This window comes from Artemia franciscana, chromosome 16 (assembly GCF_032884065.1).
Source record: "Artemia franciscana chromosome 16, ASM3288406v1, whole genome shotgun sequence".
Taxonomy (NCBI): Eukaryota; Metazoa; Arthropoda; class Branchiopoda; order Anostraca; family Artemiidae; genus Artemia; species Artemia franciscana.
The window spans coordinates 19,420,561-19,445,248 of NC_088878.1; the positions used below are offsets into that span (position 1 = coordinate 19,420,561).

The 24,688-nt window shown below is 35.1% G+C and overlaps 1 protein-coding gene and 1 long non-coding RNA gene across 7 annotated transcripts in view; one reads left to right on the forward strand and one right to left on the reverse strand.

The window, feature by feature from the left end:
• Nucleotides 1-24,688, reverse strand: part of LOC136037180 (serine/threonine-protein phosphatase 2A regulatory subunit B'' subunit alpha-like) — a 317,624-nt gene that overhangs the window by 16,707 nt on the left and 276,229 nt on the right. For all 6 annotated transcript variants that reach the window (XM_065719733.1, XM_065719732.1, XM_065719735.1 and 3 more), the window contains 3 exons: nt 14,158-14,261; nt 7,662-7,895; nt 1,133-1,322 (listed from right to left, as the gene is read on the reverse strand). In XM_065719733.1, coding sequence (XP_065575805.1) covers nt 1,133-1,322; nt 7,662-7,895; nt 14,158-14,261 — 528 coding nt within the window. The remainder of the gene's footprint in view (nt 1-1,132; nt 1,323-7,661; nt 7,896-14,157; nt 14,262-24,688) is intronic.
• Nucleotides 1,318-14,163, forward strand: LOC136037183 (uncharacterized). The gene is made up of 3 exons (XR_010619879.1): nt 1,318-2,527; nt 6,346-6,461; nt 13,984-14,163. It is a non-coding gene; the product is annotated as an uncharacterized LOC136037183 (long non-coding RNA).

Sequence of the window (24,688 nt, forward strand, 5' to 3'; positions counted from 1 at the left end):
ATAATTATCGTTAGTGGTAAAAATAATTTATTTTCGTTTTAAGTTTTTATCTCATTATCTACTTTCATTGAAAGGACTAGCTTCTTGAGCTTGTCCCTCCTAGGGCTACTCAAATATCTATCTGTCTGTGGGATAATAAGCCCTTGAACTTATTTTTTTTTAAATCTGAAAACTAGTCTTTCCAAAACAGTCATTAATCAAAAATGCATGATCCCCATATATAGATGCAAAAATAGATTTCAGGATGACTTTCTTTGTACAGATAAATCTTAATAGAATTCTTTATAGAACGAATCCAATGGGTGAAGCTTCTGAATTTTTATGAATTTCCGTAAATTCAATAATAGTTACAGTTGGTGGCAAAAATCATCTTTAAAATATAATCCTATTAATTTTCCAGAGTAAAATAGTATCAAAACATTTTGCTCAACTCCTTATGAATTCAGATTGTTTAAAGTTATGAGTATTTTGGTTTGGTATTTTCTAATTTGCTTGGCAAGTCGCGATTGCAAAACTGCCAGTATTCCCCCGATAAAGGAAAATTTTTGTGACACATATTATTGCAGATCTAGCAGTTTGATTGGTAAAACAATTAAATACGTATTTTACATAATTGAAAAAAGCAATTTAAAATTCTCGAATAATTTGATAAATGATAGTCATTCAGGAATTAACCATAATAAAAGTGTACTTTTTTTTATCATGCTTTGTTAAGGGAACAAAAGACACGCTAAATTAAACCCATTGTTCCCGATTACACAGATAATTCTCCGAAACTCATAACCAATCAACTCCTTACCCACAGAATTTTTTGCAGAACTGTCCAACTGTGCAAACTCCAACAGCACACTCCCTATCTGAACAAAATTAGTATCTACACAGAAATTTGTCTAATTCTAGCTTATTGGTGGCCTTTGCTAGTTTTGTTTTTCTATTTTGATTTCACTTAGCTAGCTATCTCCTCCTTTGAGCCAAACTGGTTCTTGGTGGTAGTTCTATTATATATTGATAAATTTTTTGACAAACTCTTTCTCTCTCTCTTTTTATAATTCTCTATTTCTCCATGGGTTCTCTCACTTAGCCAAATCTGAAAGAAAGATGTTCAAGCAGTTTTGCTTTAGTTGATACTAACCGTATTTACATATCGAGAATGAAACTCAATGGCTTCTTTCAGAAAGGTAAGCCCTGGATGCGTTTCGACAACATCCTGAACAATCGGTACAAGATCATCTGGGATAAGATAATTTCTGTTTGCTTTACCTGATGCTGCTACTAAGATATGTACAAGCTGGGAAGCTTCGTCATGGTATGTTGATATAACACTAAAAAGAAAATGGCAAACATCAATAATAAACTGGAGTATTGCACAAACAATGGGGCAGCGGATACATATAACCAACAATTTCATTAAGTTCTGAGCAGAATTCTGGAGAAGGATGATACCAAAAAGAGATGAGTCTTGTTTGAAAAAAAAAATAGGTATAGTGAATTCAATTTATTTCCCAAAAAAATGTCCCGCGTGTACAGGAGTTTTCCAATATTTCTATGGGTTTGGAGGTATGAACTTTCCTTTGGGCTGTTAACGCGATGAAATTACGTTTTTCCTAATCAGCGATAATTTTTCGTTCACTTTGGCTTGTGGGGTTGAATTAATATATTAGTAGAACCAGGGTTCAAACATTTCTTAAACTTACAGAATCTGAAGAAAGATGTCGCATGCTTTCAATAAGTTTTCAAGTATTATTTCTGATTAATCACAGCTATTATATAGTAGCCTACATAAAGTAACTCTTCATATCGCATACAAGACAACACAGCGATTAAGTACGATCCTCCTAAACATTAGTAGGAGATCCTAGAGAAAAATTTCGATACAGAGGCCTGAAGGCGCACTTTTTGAGAGTTTCTTAACCCCCCTAAAAATAAACTTACCATCCCCACTCTAAACGTGTCTTTTGTCAGTCTATGGCATAAATTCACAGCAAACCTATAATAGCTACCGATAAACGTGTTATGTTCAATGTTTCAAAAGTGGATAAAAGATAGAAGAGAACTACCAAGTAATACAAAATTTGGTGAGTAAGTGATAATCTTATTTCACTAGTGATTTTCTTTCTGGTATCTGTTTTTATTAAGAAGGACAATTGTAAAAAAATTGAAATGACCTCAAAGAAAGACTTCAGACCTCAGAACCAATAGGAGCTACCCCGTGTCTAATAAGGCTCATTCTTTTTTTTGATACAAGCAAAGAGTTACTTTGTAACTTGGAGATACTGAAATTAACTATACAGGAGGCCCCCCCCCCAGAATTCCTTCCTAAAAAGTAGTGTTCAAATGATTATCGGTGATTTAAATGAAAATAATTCAATATTTCTTATATTTTGTTTAAGAATACAAAATTCTGCGTCTTTGAGGATTTGATACAACTGCTTCAGGGCGTTCGCATTGCGTTACAGCAAGGTGCAAGCAAGGACTTTAGCGTTATGAGTGCGAACAACAGGTGAATTACTTAGAACTCTTGTTCAAGGTAATTTTTCATCGTTTTGTTTTAAACATTACTTTTTTCTTGTAATTGAAAAAAAAAAGATTTTTGTACGTTCCTTCTGATCGTTCTCATTGTTCCATGTTAATATGATTTTGTTTTATCCATTAACTAGAAATGCAACCCTCATTTATATGGTAAATCCTTTACTTTCAAAGCTATTCAAAGCTAATACTTTCAAAGCTAATTGTCGTTTTTTCTTTCGAAATAATCCTAATGGCGTTGACTTAAAATTAAACGTATGTTTTAGTAAATGTATATGTCTCCTATGTATTCTTTTCAGCCACTTCTATAGAGCAAAAGGTCAGAGAACTTGGGGGAAAGGGGAGAGGGTTACTCAATAGCAAACTGAGAATTTAAGTTATCGGATCTTTAGCTGCCGAGAACATCCAGCCTCCTATCCGTGGCCTTTTCCCCTTGGGCACCCCCACAGTCCTCAATGACATTGGATTAAAACTGTAAGAAAGCAATTTTACTCTTGATAGCAATTTTACTCGTGATCGTGATATCCAGGAGAGCCATTTACCCATGCGGCTCCCCGAGCAAGGGTACTAAATTATGCAATAGACACATTTTTCTTAGATACATTCTTTTTCGGCAGCAATGGGTGATATGTCGGACACTGTTATAACCGGAGATATGTAAGAAATTAACATTTTCAAGATTAAAGGTCCAAGGTGGGCCCATGATTTCTCAAAACGCGCCCTCTCACCGCCAGATTTTCCGAAAAAAAGGTAAGTATTTTACATCTTGTGAAATCATTCAAGGATTTCCCCTCTCATCACAAAAATAAGCTAAGTCTAAACTGCAGACTCTTTTTTTTTTTTTTTGCGAAAGAAGCAAGGTAAGTCATGATACAGGGCAAAAACAAAATATGTCTTGGTTCTGTGTAAAAATGACCAGCTAAATCCTGACTAAGCGTAAAACCCACCATGTTAGATAAATAACCAATTTAAATGGGATAATAATGTTATGATAATTCTGTATCTTTTACTGCCAAAACAAGTAATATAGGCAGGTATGACAAAGAAAGAGGTCCTTATCGTAACACACGTTTCTTGAACTAGGTGCACGGTGACGCTGTGCACTTATGTACGTTTGTGCCCCAAACTTTCTAAAAAAAAAAGACTGATTGAAGACAATTTTATTTGACTTGGTGTGGGGGGGGGACAAAGCTGGAAGCTTTAAAAGACAATAAGACGAGTAAGAGTTTACTGGAAGGGTGTATCCGCGATTTTTGCTCATTTTTAGGGGGGCGAGGTTCAAACCCGACAGCCCTTCTCCTTCTAGATAAGGCTTTGGTTTACTGAATATAAATTTAAATACGTTAGATTTGTTTTTTTTTTTGCTTTTTTCTTTTGCTTTTGCTTTTTTTTTGCTTAGGTTTTTTGCTTTTTTCGGTCATTATAGTTAATAGAGTACATGCTTGTATTTTACTTAGCTTAATCAGTAGGCAAAAGAAGCTTTGAAAACATTACCGAACAATGAGTAAGCGAATTCGCAGCGACAGCTCTTTTGCTGTTCTCATTCAGAAGTTTCGGGTCTATATAGTTTGTTTCACATTCATTTTTCTCTTATGACAGTAACAAGCACAAGGTGTTTTATTGTCTAATAGATTGAATCGAGTGAAAATTTTCAAAAGAGAGAATACTTATTTGGTAAAGTTGGCTAACGGTACCTTGTTTTCAGACAAATCACTTATAAACTACCAAATTTAATGGTGACAGAGCTTGTAACAACTGTCTGTTGCGCTAATCATCAACAATAGAACTGAGGTCGAGAATAGGATAAAATATTCTATTTTAGTTGTTATGAATCTCGTATATTTATGTGTATATTTGAAGATTATTACCATTAAATGCAACAATGTTTCTGTAATATTTACTTATTTGTTTGGTTTTGATTTTTTCTGATGCAAGAATTCTCACATTTGTAATCAGCTAGCTCAAAAACCCTAGAATGCAATTTCGGGTAGAAATCAAGCGCATTTTATGCTTTACTTTCGTTCTTCGAATCATACGGAACAATAATCTATGACTTCAATTTCACAAATTTGATTATGCCTACATTTTTTTATATGTAATAATTTGTTTTGATTTTGGACGTCTAAATTGCTATTTAGCCTTAGTTTTGTAATCAGGAAGCCCAGGAATTCTTAAATATTTACCTTTGGTAAAATCAAACAACATACAAAATATTCATTTGGTGTGTTACGATTTAGGATAGTCATTCTGTGATCTGTACATTTTTAACGGCTAAATTTTAATTATTTAGAAAATTATTCAAATAGTCCTTTAACAGTTACGAGTCGAAAGAAGTACAAATGGCTATATGGCTAATGTTCGGGGGAAGAGGGTTATTGGAGGACGTAGAGCCCCAAGACCCCATTTTAGACACTCAAATCATACACATTGAAACTTCTTGCATGACTCTAATTCTAATTAGGTATAATACCTCCGCTATTTGTGAAAAATATAGGCATACTTAGCATTTTTGATTGTGGAAGTCTAAATTGCAATATAATATATTAGAGTGGCGAAACCCTATATAGGCCAGTGTATTCTCCTGATGAGCCCTTATGTTGGGTGTTGCCTCTGAATCATTTGTCTATATTATTTTTTCTATTATTTGGTAAATGACGACTTATACTTATTGACGACATGACTGCCTGTCCATGGATTATTATTTATGGTTGATTGTGTGTGGCTATGCTGTTTGACCTATGTGATTGTATGGATGAGTAGGGTTAAGGCCTCATTCAAGTGCTGGTCTATATTAATCACTAATTTAGGAAAACAGTCTTCCTTTTCTCCTTCTGTCTCTCTTTTTTTTTTTTTTTTTTTTTTTTTTGTGTTTGTGCTGTTGCATTGGTGATTTCTCTTTTCATGATATATATATATATATATATATATATACAAAGTTTAGCCGAAATTGAATATCCATTTGTCGCATACATACCTAGCGTTTTTTTTTTTATTTAGGACGGTCATTTCGCTCAATAATCAGGTTTCAATCATTTGAGAATGTTCACTAAAAAATCACCGAGTGACCATGGACTAAAAGAGGTACACCATATTTATGTATGTGAAAATTGAGGTGATTGGCGAGGGGGGACTGAAGGGGCAAAAAACTAAGAGTACAACTTTGAGCCTACATTCATTCATTATTCTGATTCCAATAAGATGCAACAAATCCTCATTGATAGTTTGCACTTATCGTATTTTGACTTGAACGCTTTTACGGCATAATAAGCATCACACTTCTAATCAACAGCCCCTTCAGAATTTTTGAAATGTATTTAGTGTTGTTTGACTTAGGAGAGTTCATAGAGTTCATAGAGTTTGTCTTAGGAGTATACAGAGTTCTTGATCATTTTTAATTATTAGCATTTAATACTTCAGGACCGTTCTCTTGATAATCCCTTCGCTTAATAAACTTGAGAACATATGTGAAGTTAAGCGTGGAAGCTCGAGCTGGAGGGGACACGGGCAAAAGGGCCTCACTTTGGGTGTTTAAATAATTAAGAACGAAAATACACGCATGATCTGGATGTAAGCCATTTGTATAAACCCACCATTTTTGTATATGTACATGACGCCTATATTGGAATATTACCCTCAGTTTTGTAATCACCAAACTTAGAAACTTTAAAAAATGTAATTTTTGCTAGATGTCCAGCGCAATTTACGCTATATGTGCTACATATATTATGAATAAGAACAGTTATCCTACGATCTTGATGAACTATTATGATGAACAATTAATCATGTTTGACCATTTCCTAAATATTCCCTGAAATACAGGTGATTCGAAAGGGCAATGGCATGCTCATACGTACGAAGATGGGGCGAAGGTTTGGAAAGAGCACGGACCAAATGGCTTGGATTATGGCTCCAATCGTAACACTGATTTCAACAAGGTATGACATTACACAACTTACGAAATTCATAATTAATATCTTTGGATTTTAGATTTCTATATTGAAATATTAGCCTCAGATTTGGATTCAGCAAGCCCAGAAACACTGGCATTCAAACTTTGGTCAAGATAAACAACATTTGCTTAATATTCACTAAACGTCTTTTGGTTTCAAACTTCTTGTTTTGGAGCTGCACTTTTCATATAGCTCATATAGGTGTTTTTAGACATATTGACCGTTCTAAAAGAATGGCTATCTTACAATTTTAGTCCGCTTGACTTTGACCGTTTCAGTAACACATGGGGCGTTGAAGGGGTGGCAGGTTCTCGTTCAACTGAATTCAGCCGTTATAAGAAAAAATCGATAGAACTCAGAATTCGTGATAAACTGAGCCGTTCCAAGGCTTTCTACGACCGTCAGTTACCTATTATAACCCTGACGGAAAAAAAACAATAATAATGCGTATAAGATAAATCCCTTTTTACTGTGTCTATTATATTTCGTTAAGTATGATTATCTAGATTAGAATATTGAAAGGTAGAGTGATGACAACGGTCAAATATGGCTCTGAAGCATGGGCGCTCCGAAAAGCGGATGAAGATTTACTAGATGTGTCTCAGAGAAATTGCCTGCGGATTGTTCTGGGTACCCCACTAAATGACTGTATTTCAAACAGTAGACTGTATGAAAAATGTGATTCAATCCCGCTTTCTAGGGCTATAACGAAAAAAAGATTGAGACGGCTAGGGCAGGTTCTGTGGATGAAGGATGGCAGATTGCCAAAGATTATCCTTTCGACCAACCGTCTAGGGTTAAACGGAAACCAGTCGTCCTCGTTTAGGGCGGGAAAGGATGTCATAAAGAAAGATTTAAAGGAAATGAGAACTTCCTGGGAGGGTGTAAAGAGGGAGGCTTTGAGTAGACTTGGATTGAGGAGGAGTGTGCGTAGCTGTGTTGACCTCAGGCGGCTTGGTGCTGAGGTGAGTTGTTAGTAGTAGTAGTAGCTTCTTCTACCCTTGACACTGAAGATGTTGAACCATTATGCAGTCTAAAAATATACGTGTGTTAAGTATTTCTGTGTTCTCTGGTGTTTTAGTGCAAGATATTGTATGTTCGTTCTATTTCATTTTGTTGTTTAACCGTCTTTTTATTTTTAAATAATCAACTTCAAAAAGTAGAACACGGAATCCACTAATTTACCTTTTCCAATACGCTAAAAGATCATTCACGGGCATGGGTCCATCCACATTTCCAAAGCACGCCTTAAACAAAGGTATTTTCCAAAAGATAGGGATATTCATTAGTTTTGTGACTTCTCGAAGATTTTCCATACTAACATGTTGGATATCCGCTTGATTGAGCCGACATTTTATCCCCTCCAGAGATTTTTCGATGGCATTGGGGTCAGAAAATCGGCCATGTGGAAAATAAAACCTATAATAAAGAGAAACTTCAATCGATGAGGAAGTATGGTTCTTCTCGTTTTATATGTTTTTTGTAACTATGGCAAAATTTAATATAAATTTGCATAGATGCTCAAATTTTAAATTTCTTAAAGTTTTGGAGAACAATGTGTAGGCTATAACGACTCTTTTATGAATACTTTTCAAAAATGTACTTGCCGTTTAACAAGAAGAAGAATGAAAAAACAACATATTTTAAGATGTTTAGTCTAATCCTTATGTCAGAATTTTGATTTATCCTTTTTTATATATTTTTTTTCTGTTTTTTCACGGGAAATTCCCCTCTCACCTTTTCTCACTTTTAATAAAAAGTCTAGCAAGTGTTGCCGCTAAGCACTTTTGTAACGCAAAATTAGATTAAAATTTTCTTGTTGATTAGTGTTTAACAAAGATGAATATAACAATAGAATTGGTTCAAAACAAATTCTAATTTGTCTCCCACAAAATTAAAAAGTACAAAACATAAGCATAATAAGTTACAAAAATACTCTAAAAAAAATCATCAAAGAAACGGTTTATGAAAAAAAAAACATAATAGTCTAATAAAAAGATTGAACAAAACACAGGAAAAAAAAAGATAACCCAAAAACCCGAATTTTTTTAACATGTAAAACTAGCACCATCATAGCATTTCGAGCTGAAGTGCGATAAGCACAGCATAATATATATATATATATATATATATATATATATATATATATATATATATATATATATATATATATATATATATATATATATATATATATATATATATATATATATATATATATATATATATATATATATATATATATATATATATATATATATATATATATATATATATATATATATATATATATATATATATATATATATATATATATATATATATATATATATATATATATATATATATATATATATATATATATATATATATATATATATATATATATATATATATATATATATATATATATATATATATATATATATATATATATATATATATATATATATATATATATATATATATATATATATATATATATATATATATATATATATATATATATATATATATATATATATATATATATATATATATATTATATATATATATATATATATATATATATATATATATATATATATATATATATATATATATATATATATATATATATATATATATATATATATATATATATATATATATATATATATATATATATATATATATATATATATATATATATAGATATATATATATATATATATATATATATATATATACGAAAATAATATATATTCTTATATATACATTTATACTGCGGCGATAAATCAACCAAATTAAACACGACTGTCATGGCATTCAAAGTGGTATTCTTGGTAGTCCGCAAGTCTCACTTGTGCAACACCCAAGTACCGCTATTTTGTCATTTGGAGCAATAGAATGTAAATATGCATCTATGGCGGGCATTAGAAACTGTACCAGAAGTGTCAAATTCAAACTAGTAGGGTCGCAAAATTCCGGTTTAACTCGACAAAAAGTGATTTTCATTGGCTGTTCGTGACGCTTCGACTACAGGCATAAAATCACACTTTGCCTTTAAGTAACTTGACGTCAATGGAAAACTCTATGATTATTTGAAAGTGACGTTATACAGATGCTTCCATTCAATCAAAGACAGTTTCACGATCCTTCTGCTTCGAATTTAGCACTTCTGGTAGAGATTCCAATGCCTGCCATATCTGCACATGCACAAGTTCACTGATTCAAAATAGCGATACTTGTGTTTTTTATTTTTAAAATGACCCCGATACCTATGGACCACCTTCACCACTTTGTATTTGACAACAAGATTGCAAAAACCAGTTTACTTTATTTTATAAAAGCCTGCCTTCCAGAATTCTTTGTATTTCTCCTTTTCAAGTGAAAAATTTCTCAATTACAGTAGCAGAAAATAGGAAACATGCAAAGCAACACAACGTAGCGGCAAAAGCTTGGTTCTGGTATTTGTATTGTGTATTACAGTTTCTACGGTATTTTGGCACTTCTACTTGGCATAAAACAATTTTGATCCGCCCGTCACTAGACAGTACGTTTAGATGTGCTTCCTTTTCTTCTGTCAATTTTATGTTTCAGAATTTTTGTTATACAAATTTAATAACGCCAAAAGCGTAGACCAAAAGCAAAAACTAGAGTCCTGAAAAAATTGACACGAATAAAATTTGTGTTTTGTGTTTAGCGTTTGGTAGTGCTTCCTTTACTTCTGTCAATTTTAAGTTTCACAATTTTTGCTATACAAATTTAACAACGCCAAAAGCGTAGACCCAAAGCAAAAAACAGAGTCCTGAAAAAACTGACACGAATAAAATTCGTTATGATAACGCACTAAATAAGTGAAAAAGTTTGATTTTAACGCTGAAGTAAGAACCTTTTTACCTGTTTCATAATTCCTGTCTCATAGTTCGTCTTGTCTACTCATTAACTTCTAGTTATTTCCGTAAGCTTACGAATAAATAATATGATCAAAACTGCTAAAGGCAAAACAATTGTGGGAGAAGTTATGCCAGCTATAAACAGAAAACTGCTATTTCGTTTATGGCACAATTGTTTTAATTCCTAATCATCACAGCTAATCTCTCAGCTTTCTTGTTTTTTCACTAGTTTCCAGTTTGAGAGATTGGCAACGATTTTCTGGTTTGTTTAGTATCAATTTTTGTATGCTCAGTTACCCTTTAAAATCAATCCATATTTTAAAAGGCCTTTTTGATAAGATAATAAGTCTGTTATAAATCGAGAGCCAGATATAGGACAACTTCTTTGAAAAAAAAAAAACTTGTCCAAGGGGAACTAAGAAAATGACATTTAGCTAGAGGTTTGGTCACAAATTGAAACAGGCTCATGCGATAAGAAGTCAATAAGAATTTACACAGTAGGTTAAAAAAAAATTCTACTCAGGGTGTTATAGCAGGCTCTTTGAAGTAAAATCAGCTGAGACTGAGAGATAGAGTAGGTAGAGTTATATGAGAAGAACAGTGCTGCTTTAGAAAGGGTAGAGGATATGTTGACTAAATTTTACTCTTAGGTTAATAATTGAAAACTGTCTGAGCTATCGAATACCTTTGGTCCTAAGTTTTATAGATTATGAGCAAATATTCGATTATCTTGACAGAAGAGCTTTAGCAAAGGTCTTATCCTTGTATGGTATACAAGACAAAAACATTCAAGTGATTAGCGCTATGTAAGAGAATAACATTGCTGCGGTAAGGTAGGAAATGAGGTTAGCAGTAGGTTTCGTAGTAAATCAGGAGTTAAGCAGGGTTGTGTTCTGTCCCCCTTTATATGGATTATTTTGATGGACTTGGTCCAGGAAAGACAATGGGAGAACACGGAATCAAATGGGGAGGAAAACTTTCCTGAACTTAAGATTATGCTGATGATTTTAAACTCTATTTCATTTTTTTTCTCAGTAATGTTTATACAGGCAATATTCATCCGAAGAGTAATTGAATAAGTTCAAATTTGCGTCAGAAGCGTCAAGAGGGGAAGCAGGTTACTTTGCTTCCCCCTTGCGTTTTTGCTCCCTTACATTTTCAAAAATACTTTTTTTTGCATTTTCATTCAAAAAAAGGAATTTTCATTGCTAAAACATAGCTTTTGGAGATTCTATTTGAAGTAGGCCAACTATAATGTTTACTTGCACTTGGCTACGCGCCTTCTTATTTGAATTCTCAAAATTTTTGTTTTTCGTGTTTCACAACACAAAATAATGAGCAGCAGTAAAACATAAAGTTTGTCTAATCATTCTCAGACTTAATATAGTTGCCACTTCTTGGCACAAAAATTCTAAACAATTGTCTGCAACAACAAGGATATCAGAACGACGTCAGCCGAGAAGGATACTAGCTTGAGATACTTCCATTGTACGAACCCATGAGTACTTTCATTATGAACTTCCTTATTTTAGAAGTTATACACAAAAGAATTCATCTTATCAATCAAGCCCTCAGAAATTTCATTTGGAGGGGGGGGGCATCTCAAAATCCTTATAGAAATTTTAAGAACGTGCTGACACTATTTTTAAGTTAGAATCTGGAAGCGATAAAAATTCTAAAAATATTTACGTTGTGTCCCATACACACGATGGAAAAAAGTGAGGCACCTGTTTTCTACATATTCGGCCACCTGTTTCGATATAATCAGCCACTGTTACATGTCAAGATTGCGAATAAAGAAGGCAAAGCATGAGGCACTAAATCATGTAAGCTACTGGAAGAATACATAATCTCTATACATTTCTGTACACAACTCTGTAAATTTTTGTGTGTTTAAGTTGAATAAAATCAAATTTAACCTACAGTTTGCTGGCACAAACATTCAAAGATGACAAGGGAAGACGTTGAGTTAGAATCTGTAACTTCTATTAATAGATGGTGTTCATGTACTTCATCCCTCTATTTATACGCCATTAAATAAAAACAAAATAAGTGTTTTCAATTGAAAGCAAATAGCAGCATTGAAACTCGAAAAAACAGAAATTATTACATCTATGAGGGGGGTTTCCCTCTCCTCAGTGTCTCCCTCTTTATTCAGAAGTTTTTTTTTACACTTTAAGAAAGCTTCTTATTCTAGTGAAACGGCTCTTGAGTTTAAGGAGTCGTTCTTAAAGGATTGGGACAAAACTTTGAACGTCAAACTTTAAGGCAAGGAGTGAGGAATTAAAGAGGTGGCAGCACCATCTTAAGAAGTTCTGTTCGTTTTAAGTTTTAATGTTGCTCCTTAGTTTCAATTGAAAAAAACTTGACCTTTTTATTTGATGTCGGATCATTTTTCAAATAGTACTGGGAAATCCATAGAAAAATCACCCATAGAATATTCCTCCAGCATAAAATCCCCCTAGAAAGTTTTCCTCGGACAATTTTCTCTTTTCTGAATATTCCCCGGAAAAATTTCCTACAGACAAATCTCCCGGAAAATTCTTCTTACTTTTACTTGAAAGAAACTTAGTTTTCACTTAATTTTTGATTGTTTTTCAAATCATGTGAGAAATAAACTCCATCATGGAATAATTTTACCAGAAAATCCACCCAACGAAAAAATCCTTCCAGACAATTCCAATTCAAAAAAAAACCTGAAAATTTCCGGGGAACATTCTCTCCACGTAAAAAATTCAGGGGTCATAGAGAAAGCAAGAATTCTAGCAAATTATCCCTGTTAAAACTTCCTCCCAAAAATTTTTTTAGGAAAAAATTCCACTCCATGGAAAATTCTCCCCTTGGATGACCCCCCCCCCTTCCGCAGAGTTCCCCCCAAAAACTGTTCGTATATTTTCCAATAAAAAATACAGTATGCAAACGCTGGAAAAATTGCATAGCTCAAAGTCTTTTTTCCAGGTGACATTGGAGGTGCGATCATTTCATCTCCAAAACCATAGTTATTGGACTTTTAAACTATGCTGAACAAAATGACTGTGTCAAAATTTAGATGTGATGTCTTTAGGGAAAAATGGGCATGGGAGGGGGGTTTGTCACTCTCCAATCTTTTTGTCACTCAAAATGGCACTTGAACTATTATTTTCCGTTTGAATGAGCCGTCTCCCGACCATCTAAGACCGTTAGTTCGATACGATAACCTCTGAGGAAAAACCACAAATAAACATGCTTTCGTGATCTTCTTTATGGTAAAAAACAAAATTCCACATTTTGTTGATAGGAGCTTGAAACCTCTAAACACTACGTTGGGGTTCTCTGTTATGCTGAAGCTGATATTATTATTTTAAGATCCCTCGATGCTTTAGGGTCCTTTCCCCCCTTTTTTGAAAATCAGGCAAATTTTCTCAGCCTCTCAGCTTTTGACGGATAAACTTAAATTTATTAAATTTTATATATTTAGAATCAGCATAAAAAACCAAATCTTCTTGATGTACAAACTGTAATCGGTTTTCTTTTTAGAGCTTCGGTTACTATTGGGCCGAGTCGCTCCTTAATTACAATTTGTTATCTTGAACTGTTTGATTTACAGAGTTAGCATTGGTCAATATTTCTGATTTTCAACTTATTTTCAGATGTTGAATGCGCAATAAGTTATCATACAGTCCATGTTACTATAATTTTTTGTGCAAGATCAGATTGGAATTCTCTACGAAGGTGCTATTGGGCATACTTAATAAGGCATCAAGAAAATCAACAGGCATATTCAAGTGTTTCCCAATATTAGAAATTAATACTAATATTCTTGCCTTGGTATGACTACTCTCGGCTTTCTTTTCCTCGTTAATGTAGATGCTGGAGATAGTGGCTGAGCTATTGAAGCATTGAAGATGTCGGATATGACACTGTCGCCCTGGAATAAAAGATATGTTTCAATGTAATAGTTTAAAAATAGTGTTCACATTGTTATAATATATTGTAAAATATGTTAAAATAAAAATTTTAGGTACTTGGGCACTTCGCGTAGACAAAAGTCAAGCTCAGTAATATTTGAGGCGGTATCAGACACAAAAGCTATATTCTTTGGTTAAAGCAAGTGATTGTGGGGAGGAGGGAATACCTCAGCAGTTTTCACGCACATGTCTAGCAACATGCTTAGAATTGCATCTGGCCACACAGCCGTGTCGAGGCGTAGAAGTCTAGTTAAACAAGCTTGTGGAACCTATTTTGTAAAAAAACAAAGAAAACATATTAATACAGACTGTAGAGATGGAGCACCCCTAAGGGCCCTCGTTGCTTCATATACAATTTAGACACACAGTCCCAGGCTCTGGAACTGAATGTTTGGCCCTAAGTCCTTTTGATCATCTATGGAATTTTAAGTTTCAACATGAGTTGCCTCGGCACATATATTGTACCAGATACGTACATAAGGCAGTGGCGGATCCAGGGGGACAGGGGGACCCTGTCCACCCAAGATTTTTCCTAGCGCCCTCATTCCTTTTTTTTACTCTTTTTTAAGAATAAATTTGTCAATTTGGTCAATTATTGGCGTCCTTGTCACATTAGACCCATCAAGATTTTGCTCATTGGCGCCCTTGTCATATTTCCTCCCAAGATTTTTCCCTAGATCCGCCCCTGACATAGGCAAGGAAGTTTGGATAGTTATATGTAAACCCTGCACTTATGCAGGGAGGTCAATGATCCATTACTTGATCGAATATAATTTCAGGATTTATCTACAGCTCCTAATGGTTTTGCACAATATACTTGTTTTTGTAGCTTTTTGATTTGAAGAAATCAAAATGAATTCCCGTGTATGTGCCTTTGTTAACCCTGCCATAGTGGATCGATTCTTAGTTTAAAAACCGTTATGTTCCCACAAATATATATAAAGACCAAGAGTTGAATGCTAAAGTGAATAAAATTGAGGTAATCACCTTATCAGAAAGCCAGTTGAGGCTTAAATAAAACAAAAGGCAAATTACGCGGAAAAAAATACAAAAAATAGTATTTGGAATAACAATACTAGTACTAATAGCTTACCGAAGCACCAAGCCACTAAGCAAGGGCGTATCCAGGGGGTAGGGAGTTTTACATCCCCCTCCGAAATGTTTTCCCGACTCGTAAAAACGTAACAAAAATAAATATAAACAAATGTTTTATGCCTTTTATAAGGCTTTTTTGTGTAGAACCCCTCCCCTATCCCGAAAAATCCTGCATACGGTCTTGCACCTGAGGTTCCTTACGACATCCTACCACCCTATTCGGGTGCGACCTGCTTTTAATTGGCCGTGGATGGTTGACCGACAGGGCTAGAATATTGCGAAAGTATCAAGAAGTTGCGGGAGAAGTGGGTTCAAAGTCCCCCCTTCACCCTACACACACGTCTTTTTTGGGCCCTATTTCCATAGATGGTGTTTTTTTTGCGCATATTCTGAAAATTTCGATCAATAGTCCCTCAGAGGAAACTTGACCCCGGTTACTTCTTCCGAATAGCCTCCGCTTTAATTACAAAGTAAAATACAATATTTTTATTTTATTAGTATTCTTTTTTATGGATTTACTTTCACGTCTTGGCATCACCAGCAATCTTAGATATGTTCCAAAACTTATTTTAGAGAATCATTTCTTATTTTTATTCCTGCAATGTACCCTACTGTATGAACCTAAAAAATTTACGTTTCACTGTTTAATTAGCCCAGTCTGAAAAGGCTGGCTCTAGATACTATAACAGAATTCATAAGTATTAGGAAATATTATTAATATTCACAACTCACAACCCGAAGCTGTTTTTTCCTGACATTTTTTTTTCTTTTTTTTTATATATATACAAGGAATACGCCAAAACCAATACAGATTCAATAATTTCAGCACAGCTAGAACTTTCACTACTAAGCACCTATTTTGGAGGCTTCGGAATATAGACAGAAGAATATATATCCGTAAGTACATTCTTCCAAATGAAGGGAGTCAAAAGTTAAATCCATGTTTATCTTAATTTTCATATTATTCATATGAAGCATCTCCGGGAAACTTAAAATATGGGCTTAAAAACGTACATCTGAAGCCTTAAGTAACCTCCCCACAATTGAACAAGAGCTCATATTGCACTTGTGACGAGGTTGGAAGAGCCTAGAGCTTCTTCCCACCAAGTTTCACTACGATCTCTCCACTCTAAGCGTTTTCCAAGATTTCCGGTTTCCCCCTCCAACTCCCCCCAATGTAAGCGGATCCGGTCGGGATTTAACATAAAAGCTCTGAGACACAATCTAATTCTAAATATGAATTATCATTAAGATCCGATAACCCGTTCGTAAGTTAAAAATACTTCATTTTTTCTATTTTTTTCGAATTAACCGTCTTCCACTCCCCCTCAGACGGTCAAATCGGGGAAGCGACTATTTCTAATTAATTTGGTCGGGTCCCTCATACGCCTGCCAAATTTCGGCGATCACTATATTGATCACATATCTAGTTTCGGATCTTCTTTATGTGAAAATTGGGATGGTCCGCGATTCGAACCCGAGACCTCTCGCACCCTAAGCGAGAATCATGCCCCTAAACCACCAGCCATTCTTAAGAAGAACTATCATTTGTTTTATGGACAAATAAAATTCTTCTCAAGTACCTTGTTCGCTCACTCCCACCAGATGGTCGAATCGGGGAAGAGACTATTTATAATTTAATCTAGTTTGGTCCCTGGTACGCCTGCCGACTTTCAGCGTCCTAGCTTATCTGGAAGGACCCAAACTAGCAAATTCCCCCCCCCCCAACTCCCCAAAGAGAGCGGATCCGGTCCTGTTATATCAATCACGTATCTAGGACTTGTGCTTAATCTTCCCACCAAGTGCCATACCGATCTCTCCACTCTAAACGTTTTCCAAGATTTCCGGCCCCCCAACTCCCCCCAATGACACTGGATCCGGTCGGGCTTAAAATCAGAGATGTGAGTTACGAAGTCCTTCTAAATATCAAATTTCATTGAGATGAACTCCCCTAAAGAGAGCAGATCCGGTTAAGCCAATCACATATCTAAGACTTGTGCTTAATCTTCCCGCCAAGTTTCATCCCGATCTTTCCACTCTAAGCATTTTCGACGATTTCCGGTTGCCTCCCCCCAACTCCCCTAATGACACTGGATCCAGTCGGAATTTAAAATAGGAGGTCTGAACGAGTGATCATCCGATCACTCGTTCATAAGTCAAAATACCTTATTTTTCTAATTTTTCCGAATTACCCCCCCCCCCCAACTTCCCCAAAGAGAACGAAACCGTTCGGGTTATGTCAATCACGTATCTAGGACTTGTGCTTATTTTCCATCAAGTTTCATCCCGATCTCTCCACTCTAAGCGTTTTCCAAGATTTCAAGTTTCCCCCACCAAATCCCCCTAATGTCAGCAGATTCGGTCGGAATTTAAAATAAGAACTCTGAGACACAATATCCTTCTAAATATAAGATTTCGTTAAGATCCGATCACCCGTTTGGAAGTTAAAAATACCACATTTTTTCTAATTTTTCCGAATTAACCGTCCCCCGACTCTCCCCCCTCAGATAGTCAAATTGGGGAAAAGACTATTTCTAATTTAATCTGGTCTGGTCTCTGATACACATACCCAATTTCATCGTCCTAGCTTATCTGGAAGTGCCCAAACTAGCAAAACCGGGACAGACGGACCGACAGAAATTACGATACGTGATTGACATAACCGGACTATATCTGCTCTCTTTGGAGAAGTAGGGAGAGGTGCTAATTCGGGAAAACTAGAAAAAATGAGGTATTTTGAACTTACGAACAGGTGATTAGATCTTAGTAAAATTTGATATTTAGAAGGACCTCGTCTCTCAGAGGTCTTATTTTAAATCCTGACCGGATCCATTTGCATTGAGGGAGTTGGAGGGAGAAACCGGAAATCTTAGAAAACGCTTAAAGTGTGGATATCGGGATGAAACTTGGTGGGAAGAATAAGCACATGTTCTAGATACGTTATTGACATAAACCCACCGGATCTGCTCTCTTTGGGGGAGCTGGTGGGGGGAGGGGGAGTGACAGGACGGTTAATTCGGAAAAATTGGAAAAAATTAGGTATTTTTAACTTACGAACGGGTTATCAGAAATTAATGAAATTTGATATTTAAAAGGGTTTCGTGCCTCAGAGCTCTTATTTCAAATCCCGACTCGATCCAGTGAAATTCGTGGGAGTTAGAGGGGGAAACCGGAAATCTTGGAAAACGCTTAGAGTGGAGAGATCGTAACGAAACTTGGTGGGAAGAAACTCTTGGCTCTTCAAACCTCGTCACAAGTGCCATATGAGCTCTTGTTTCATAAGCAAGGTGCATGCATAGGGACAGATGTTATACTAAACACCAGTATGGTCTTTAAAACTGAAGGGCTAAATAAATATTCTTTTTAATTTCTTAAACCACATTGGCCTGCCATAACATAAAGAATGAGTCGTATTTTGGTTTTCTCAAAAGAGAAGCCGATACCTTTTTATTCCCTGAAATAAACGTTGAACCACTTCTCCAATCACATAATCAGTTACATCATCAGCCGCTTAGGCCTCAAAGGGTACCCGCAAGAAACACATTGATTAAAATCAGAAATCAGGTGACCTAGTTCTCCAATTTATTCAGTTGCTGCTTTGTTTGTTTGACTGAATGAATTTTTTCTTTTATTTCTTAGTAATTCGTTAGTATCCGTCGATGACACTTCATATTTGTTTAGATTTTGTGAAATCGCGGATATTGGCGAATAACTCACTTTATTGTTTGTTAGATATTTGCTTTTAATTTTGGTCTTTTATTTAATTTGTTGGCTTATTTTTCATAGGTTTTGTTGTACCATCCGCGCTTGTTTTTTCCTTGATCATATTATTTTGTTCGCGCTGAAGAAGAGAGGGGGTTGTTCTCTCGAAATATTCGCTTTCTGTGTTTTCTTCAGTATTTTCATTTAGCATTTAAAAGCCTCATTTTTGGTCATTTTCTTTCTTTATGTTAAATATCCTTTCCATAGTTGTAGGCCGATTGGCCATCTAAGAATTTCAGTTGGACATTATTTCGAACCTGTAAGGTAAAATTTTATTCTATGGAAGAAACTGCCAGAAATCGGCACTTTGATGTGGCCTGATCTCTTTTGTTAGATAAAAGGAGAAAAAAATCTTTGAATTTTCGTTTGCATGAGCCTTCTTTCGATAAGCAACGAGTACTTGTTCGATTAAATCATGGCTGGGGAAAACACAGACACGCATGCTTTACTGTCCTTCTTGCAAAAAAGCTAAATTTTAGATTTTTTGGAGACTACTTTCAAGGCCCTGATTTATGCTGGTTTCATTGAATAATTTTCGTCAAGATTGCGCCCTTTTCGGGGGCGTTCATACATTTTCCGACTATTTTTCATTTTGTATCGTTGTACTGATAAATTTGATGAGCAAAATAAAAAATTATAATGTTTTATATTGATTGTATATGAAATTCAATTTTTTCAAAGTTTTCGGGTTTCTTTTGACAAGGTCGGTCTTTACTTACAGATTATTGCTACGAACTGTTTGATCCGAAGCTCTTATAACCGCCAAGGAGGCTGCCAACCCAAACCCTTCAGCCCCATCATTTAAGTTTAATGTTATTATAACAGATGTTCAAAAATGAGAATCAACCTTGAAAGAGGGTGTCCTTTTAAATATTCCCTGGGGGAGGAGGGGGTCAGATATAATCCTAGTGAATTTGGCGGTCATCATTATTGCGCTTTTCGAAGGGCTTTTATGAAAGGGAAATCACTTCTATAAGGTAGGCCCCCACCCCTCCATCTTCTATGAAGGTAAGCACATGAATTTGGTCTTTTATATTACAATTAAAATCTATATGCAGTAAACGAGAAGCTGTTACCCTGCAGCACTCATAATGCAGACTTGGTCCACAATTTTTTTTTTCACGATTAGGGGAGATTAGGTGGTACCTTCTCCCTACCCCTCTCTCCACCTCTCCTTCCATACTTTCCAGAAGAACGTCTCACCAACATCTTGGAAATTTGTATCTCAAAAATTTTTGTAATGTGTGGAGAAAAGATACAATGTGGCTTCATGCACATTAAGCCCTCCTCAACGTACAAAAAAAACGGTAAACAAAAAACTCAATTGTTGGCATGTTATATACTTCTCTGCATAAATTTGTGAAGCCTTAAATGTATCAATTCAGTTAATAGACGCTTGAAAAAAAAAAAAAAACATTGTTAACCGTGTCTTTAGAAACGAACGCGCCACCATGTGGCATTTGTTGACTTCTGTAGCTGGATGGTCAAATATACAACTTTACAGTAAATCTGAATAGGTTGGTTATTTCAGAATTTTCACTTGAAAGCATTTTGACCCTCTTTGGGCCAAAATGGTTATTTTGCACCGCAAAATGGCAGAAACGCCACTTTTCTGTGGCGTGACATCTTTTTTTTTACTTTGAAAGGGTATTAGGACTTTTAATTTTCTATTAGAATGAGCCCCTTCCAAAATTTTAGATCAGATATTTTGATACAATCAGTCTTGGTGATATCTCCTTTTTGGTAATGTCTTACACATCTTTCTAAAATTAAGCAAATTGCCTCGGGCTCGTAACTTTTTATGGGTGACTTTCAACTTAAGAAAAATTGCTTGCTCGGAATCACGATAAAAAAAAACACATCCTCATTATGTGCACATTGTTGCCAAATTCTGTTTTTAGAGTTTTGGTTTGTATTAGCACTAATCACTCTTTACTTGGAAATCGTAAATTTTTTTTTCTTTTTATGTATATATTGTTGCCAAATCCCTTCTTTTTTTAGAGTTTTTGTTCGTATTAGCACACGCCACTCTTTATTTACAATTGGTTGGGACAAACTGAACGAAAAAAAAAAAGACAGCTATAAGCCATTTATTCATCTTGAAAACGACACAGGATAAAAAAAAAATGCAAAGTATTGGAACGCAAACCGGACAAGTTTAATCGACCGGCTAAAATGTAACATAACGCCGCCACTCTTTGAGTCAACTCTACGGCATATGCACTTCCAACATTGTCAATATATTGTTGTAATCCGAGCCAGAAGAGGGGGCTCTTTTGGACTCAGGCTATGTATGTTTGTTCCCGCCATTTCCCTATGTTGACGTCCTTTAGTGGTCAGTAAGATAATGCAAAAATAAGGCTTCAAAGCACAATACACACAAAACAATGCTTATAAAAATCTACCTACGAAAAGTTCAGCCGAGAATACTTGAATACAGGAAAAACACAACTCGACGAAATTTAGGATGGCAAAACACAACTCGACGAAATTTAGGATGACAAAACACAACTCGACGAAATTTAGGATCGCAAAACACAACTCAGCAGAGTTCCACACACGCACAATTAAACCCAGACAAAACTTAACCCAGTAAAAATAGGTTCGAAGCGTTTACCCCCCCCCCCGGCGATTACCCCCCATCCCACGGAAATCATCCTCTCCCCCCGACGAAAATAACCCCCTCGGAAAATACCCCTCCCCCCGTGAAAAATAGAACTTCAGATTTAAGAATTTTATTAGAGTTTTTTTTTATTTCCGTAAAGAAATTTTGGTACTTGTGTGTTATGCGCCACTAACTCAAGTTTACGCTATGTAAAACTCGAGAATAAACCGGTTTCTTCGTTAGCTTTTTTTTCAGCTTCACGCGAGACAAGACAAAGACAAGTGACAGAATATATAATTTGGGCTATATATTTGCACATAGCCTAAGGGTGGTAAATTAGTTGGACAGTTTGAAATCAGAAAACAATTCTTTCTTCATAATATGCAGAATATCTAACAAATTTTGCGTACAGACCCGCTATACTTACCCCCCCCCCGCCAAATGTTCAAATTTATAGCCGAAATTTGTTTCTAAAGTAACGAAGAAAGTAGCGAAAAAGCCGGTTTGATCTCGAGTTTTACACATCGTAAACTTAAGTGAGTGGCGCATTACACAAGTACCAAAATTCCTTCCCCTTACGGAAATAAAAAAAATAAAATAAAACTCAAAAGAAATTCTCAAATTTGGAAAGGCTTATTTCCCACGGGAGGGGGCTATTTACCAGGAGTATTTTACACGGGGGGGGTATCTTCCGGGGAGGGATCGCCCAGGGGTAAACGCCAACCACCCTAAGATTAGACCTGAGAAAACCCAATCCCCACAAAATAAACTCGGACACAATTTATTTGTCGGAAAAAAAACCCTTGGGAAATTTTAAATAAATGATATATTGAGGAATTGCTGGAAAATGGGAGAGGAGTATAAACAAATAGAATTTAAAAAGTAATTTGATTGTTTGATTGACTTTTGCGTGGGCTGAATTCTGCGTTGAGTATTGCTTCCGTTCTGCATCTGTTGAATTTTCTGAGGGCAAAGATTTGTGAGAGTTGAATTTTGTTCTGGTTGAGTAGAACTGTCAAATTGAATTCGAGGTTGGATGAGTAACATTGGTTAAATTTTGTGTGGTTGTATTACGTCAAATTAAATTTTACTGGTGTAAGTTTTGGATGGACTAAGTTTCGTTGTAGGATGAGATTACGTTCACTGGCGGATCCAGGTGGGCCTGGGGACCCCGGGCCCCAAGATTTCGCTAAAGCCTTCATTCCTTGTTTTTTTTCTGTTTTCACTCTTTTTAAAATAAATTTGTTAATTTGGTCAATTATTGTCCCCCAAGACCTTGTTTATTGGCACCCTTACCACATTGCCCTCCCCCACGATGTTGCTCTAGATCTGCGGTACTTGCATGATATACCCCCTGTATCTTAAGTTGCTCATGCATTGACCCACTGTAAACCGTTTTTTTTTTTTTTGCTACTTTCAACTTAGCGTAAGAAAAGACAAAAGGAATTGGCAGAATAGATGGGAATTACATAATTTGGGCTATATATTTACACAGTAGAGGGGGGGGGGCAAAGTATTTGGTACAGTTTGAAGTCAGAAAACAATTCTTACTTCATAATATCAGAATAATTGTAGCTAAAACATCATGCATGCAGACCCGCTGTACTTTACAGCCCCCCCCCCCTAATGTGAAAATATGTAGCCCAAATTTCTTTCTGAAGTATTACTTTTTTATCATACTTCAGTATATTTTATTAGGATTAACCTAACTTCTTCTTGAGATGCAGGGGGGGGGGGTATATCATACAAGTCCCGATCCTCCCCTGGTTGGGCTAGGTGAATATTGTTGGGGTTCAATTTTACGAAAACCCAAATGTAACTACAATATATTACCAAGCGTATCTTAAATACAATTGATGATAATCAGCTAGATATAAGACGCCGTTGATTTTTATCATTGACAAGTAACTTGGATAAAGAGAAACAAAACAGGATGTCTAAAAGTAGATTGTGGTTTTTGGATCAGTTGTTTTGTTATTAATTCTATGAGAAATAAAGCACGTACAAAAAACTGAGAAGCAACGCAAAAAAACGGATTAGTTTCACATGAATTTTCCTCTCGCTATTTCTCGGCAGGATTTTTCAGTGACTGTATAGAATAACAATGTACCATGTGAGAATATATATATATATATATATCTATATATATATATATATATATATATATATATATATATATATATATATATATATATATATATATATATATATATATATATATATATATATATATAACAAGCTGTTGGGGTGGCGCTTCGCGCCACCCCGAAACCTAGTTGATGGGGGCGCTTCGCCCCCCCCCCAATCCCCCCGCGCGCGTAAGTCATTACGCGCCATATTAGTTACACGACATTGTAGTTGTGTCCCTGTGTCCCACCTGTGATATATATATATATATATATATATATATATATATATATATATATATATATATATATATATATATATATATAATATATATATATATATATATACTAGCTGTTGGGGTGGCGCTTCGCGCCACCCCAACACCTAGTTGGTGGGGGCGCTTCGCGCCCCCCCCAAGCCCCCCCGCGCGCGTAAGTCGTTACGCGCCATATTAGTTACGCGCCATTGTAGTTGTGTCCATATGTCCCACCTGTGAATATAGATATATATATATATATATATATATATATATATATATATATATATATATATATATATATATATATATATATATATATATATATATATATATATATATATATATATATATATATATGTTTTTAACTACGTAAAACTTGCGAATATACAACATTCTTTGCTGTCCCATTGTCTGTGCATATAAATAGATTGTCAGGTTTACCGACTCTTGAACATGCAACATATAATGGTCCATGGGAAAACAATCCGTATTCAGATCTATACCTCATGATTCTAATGATTGCCCTTGAGCTTTGTTGA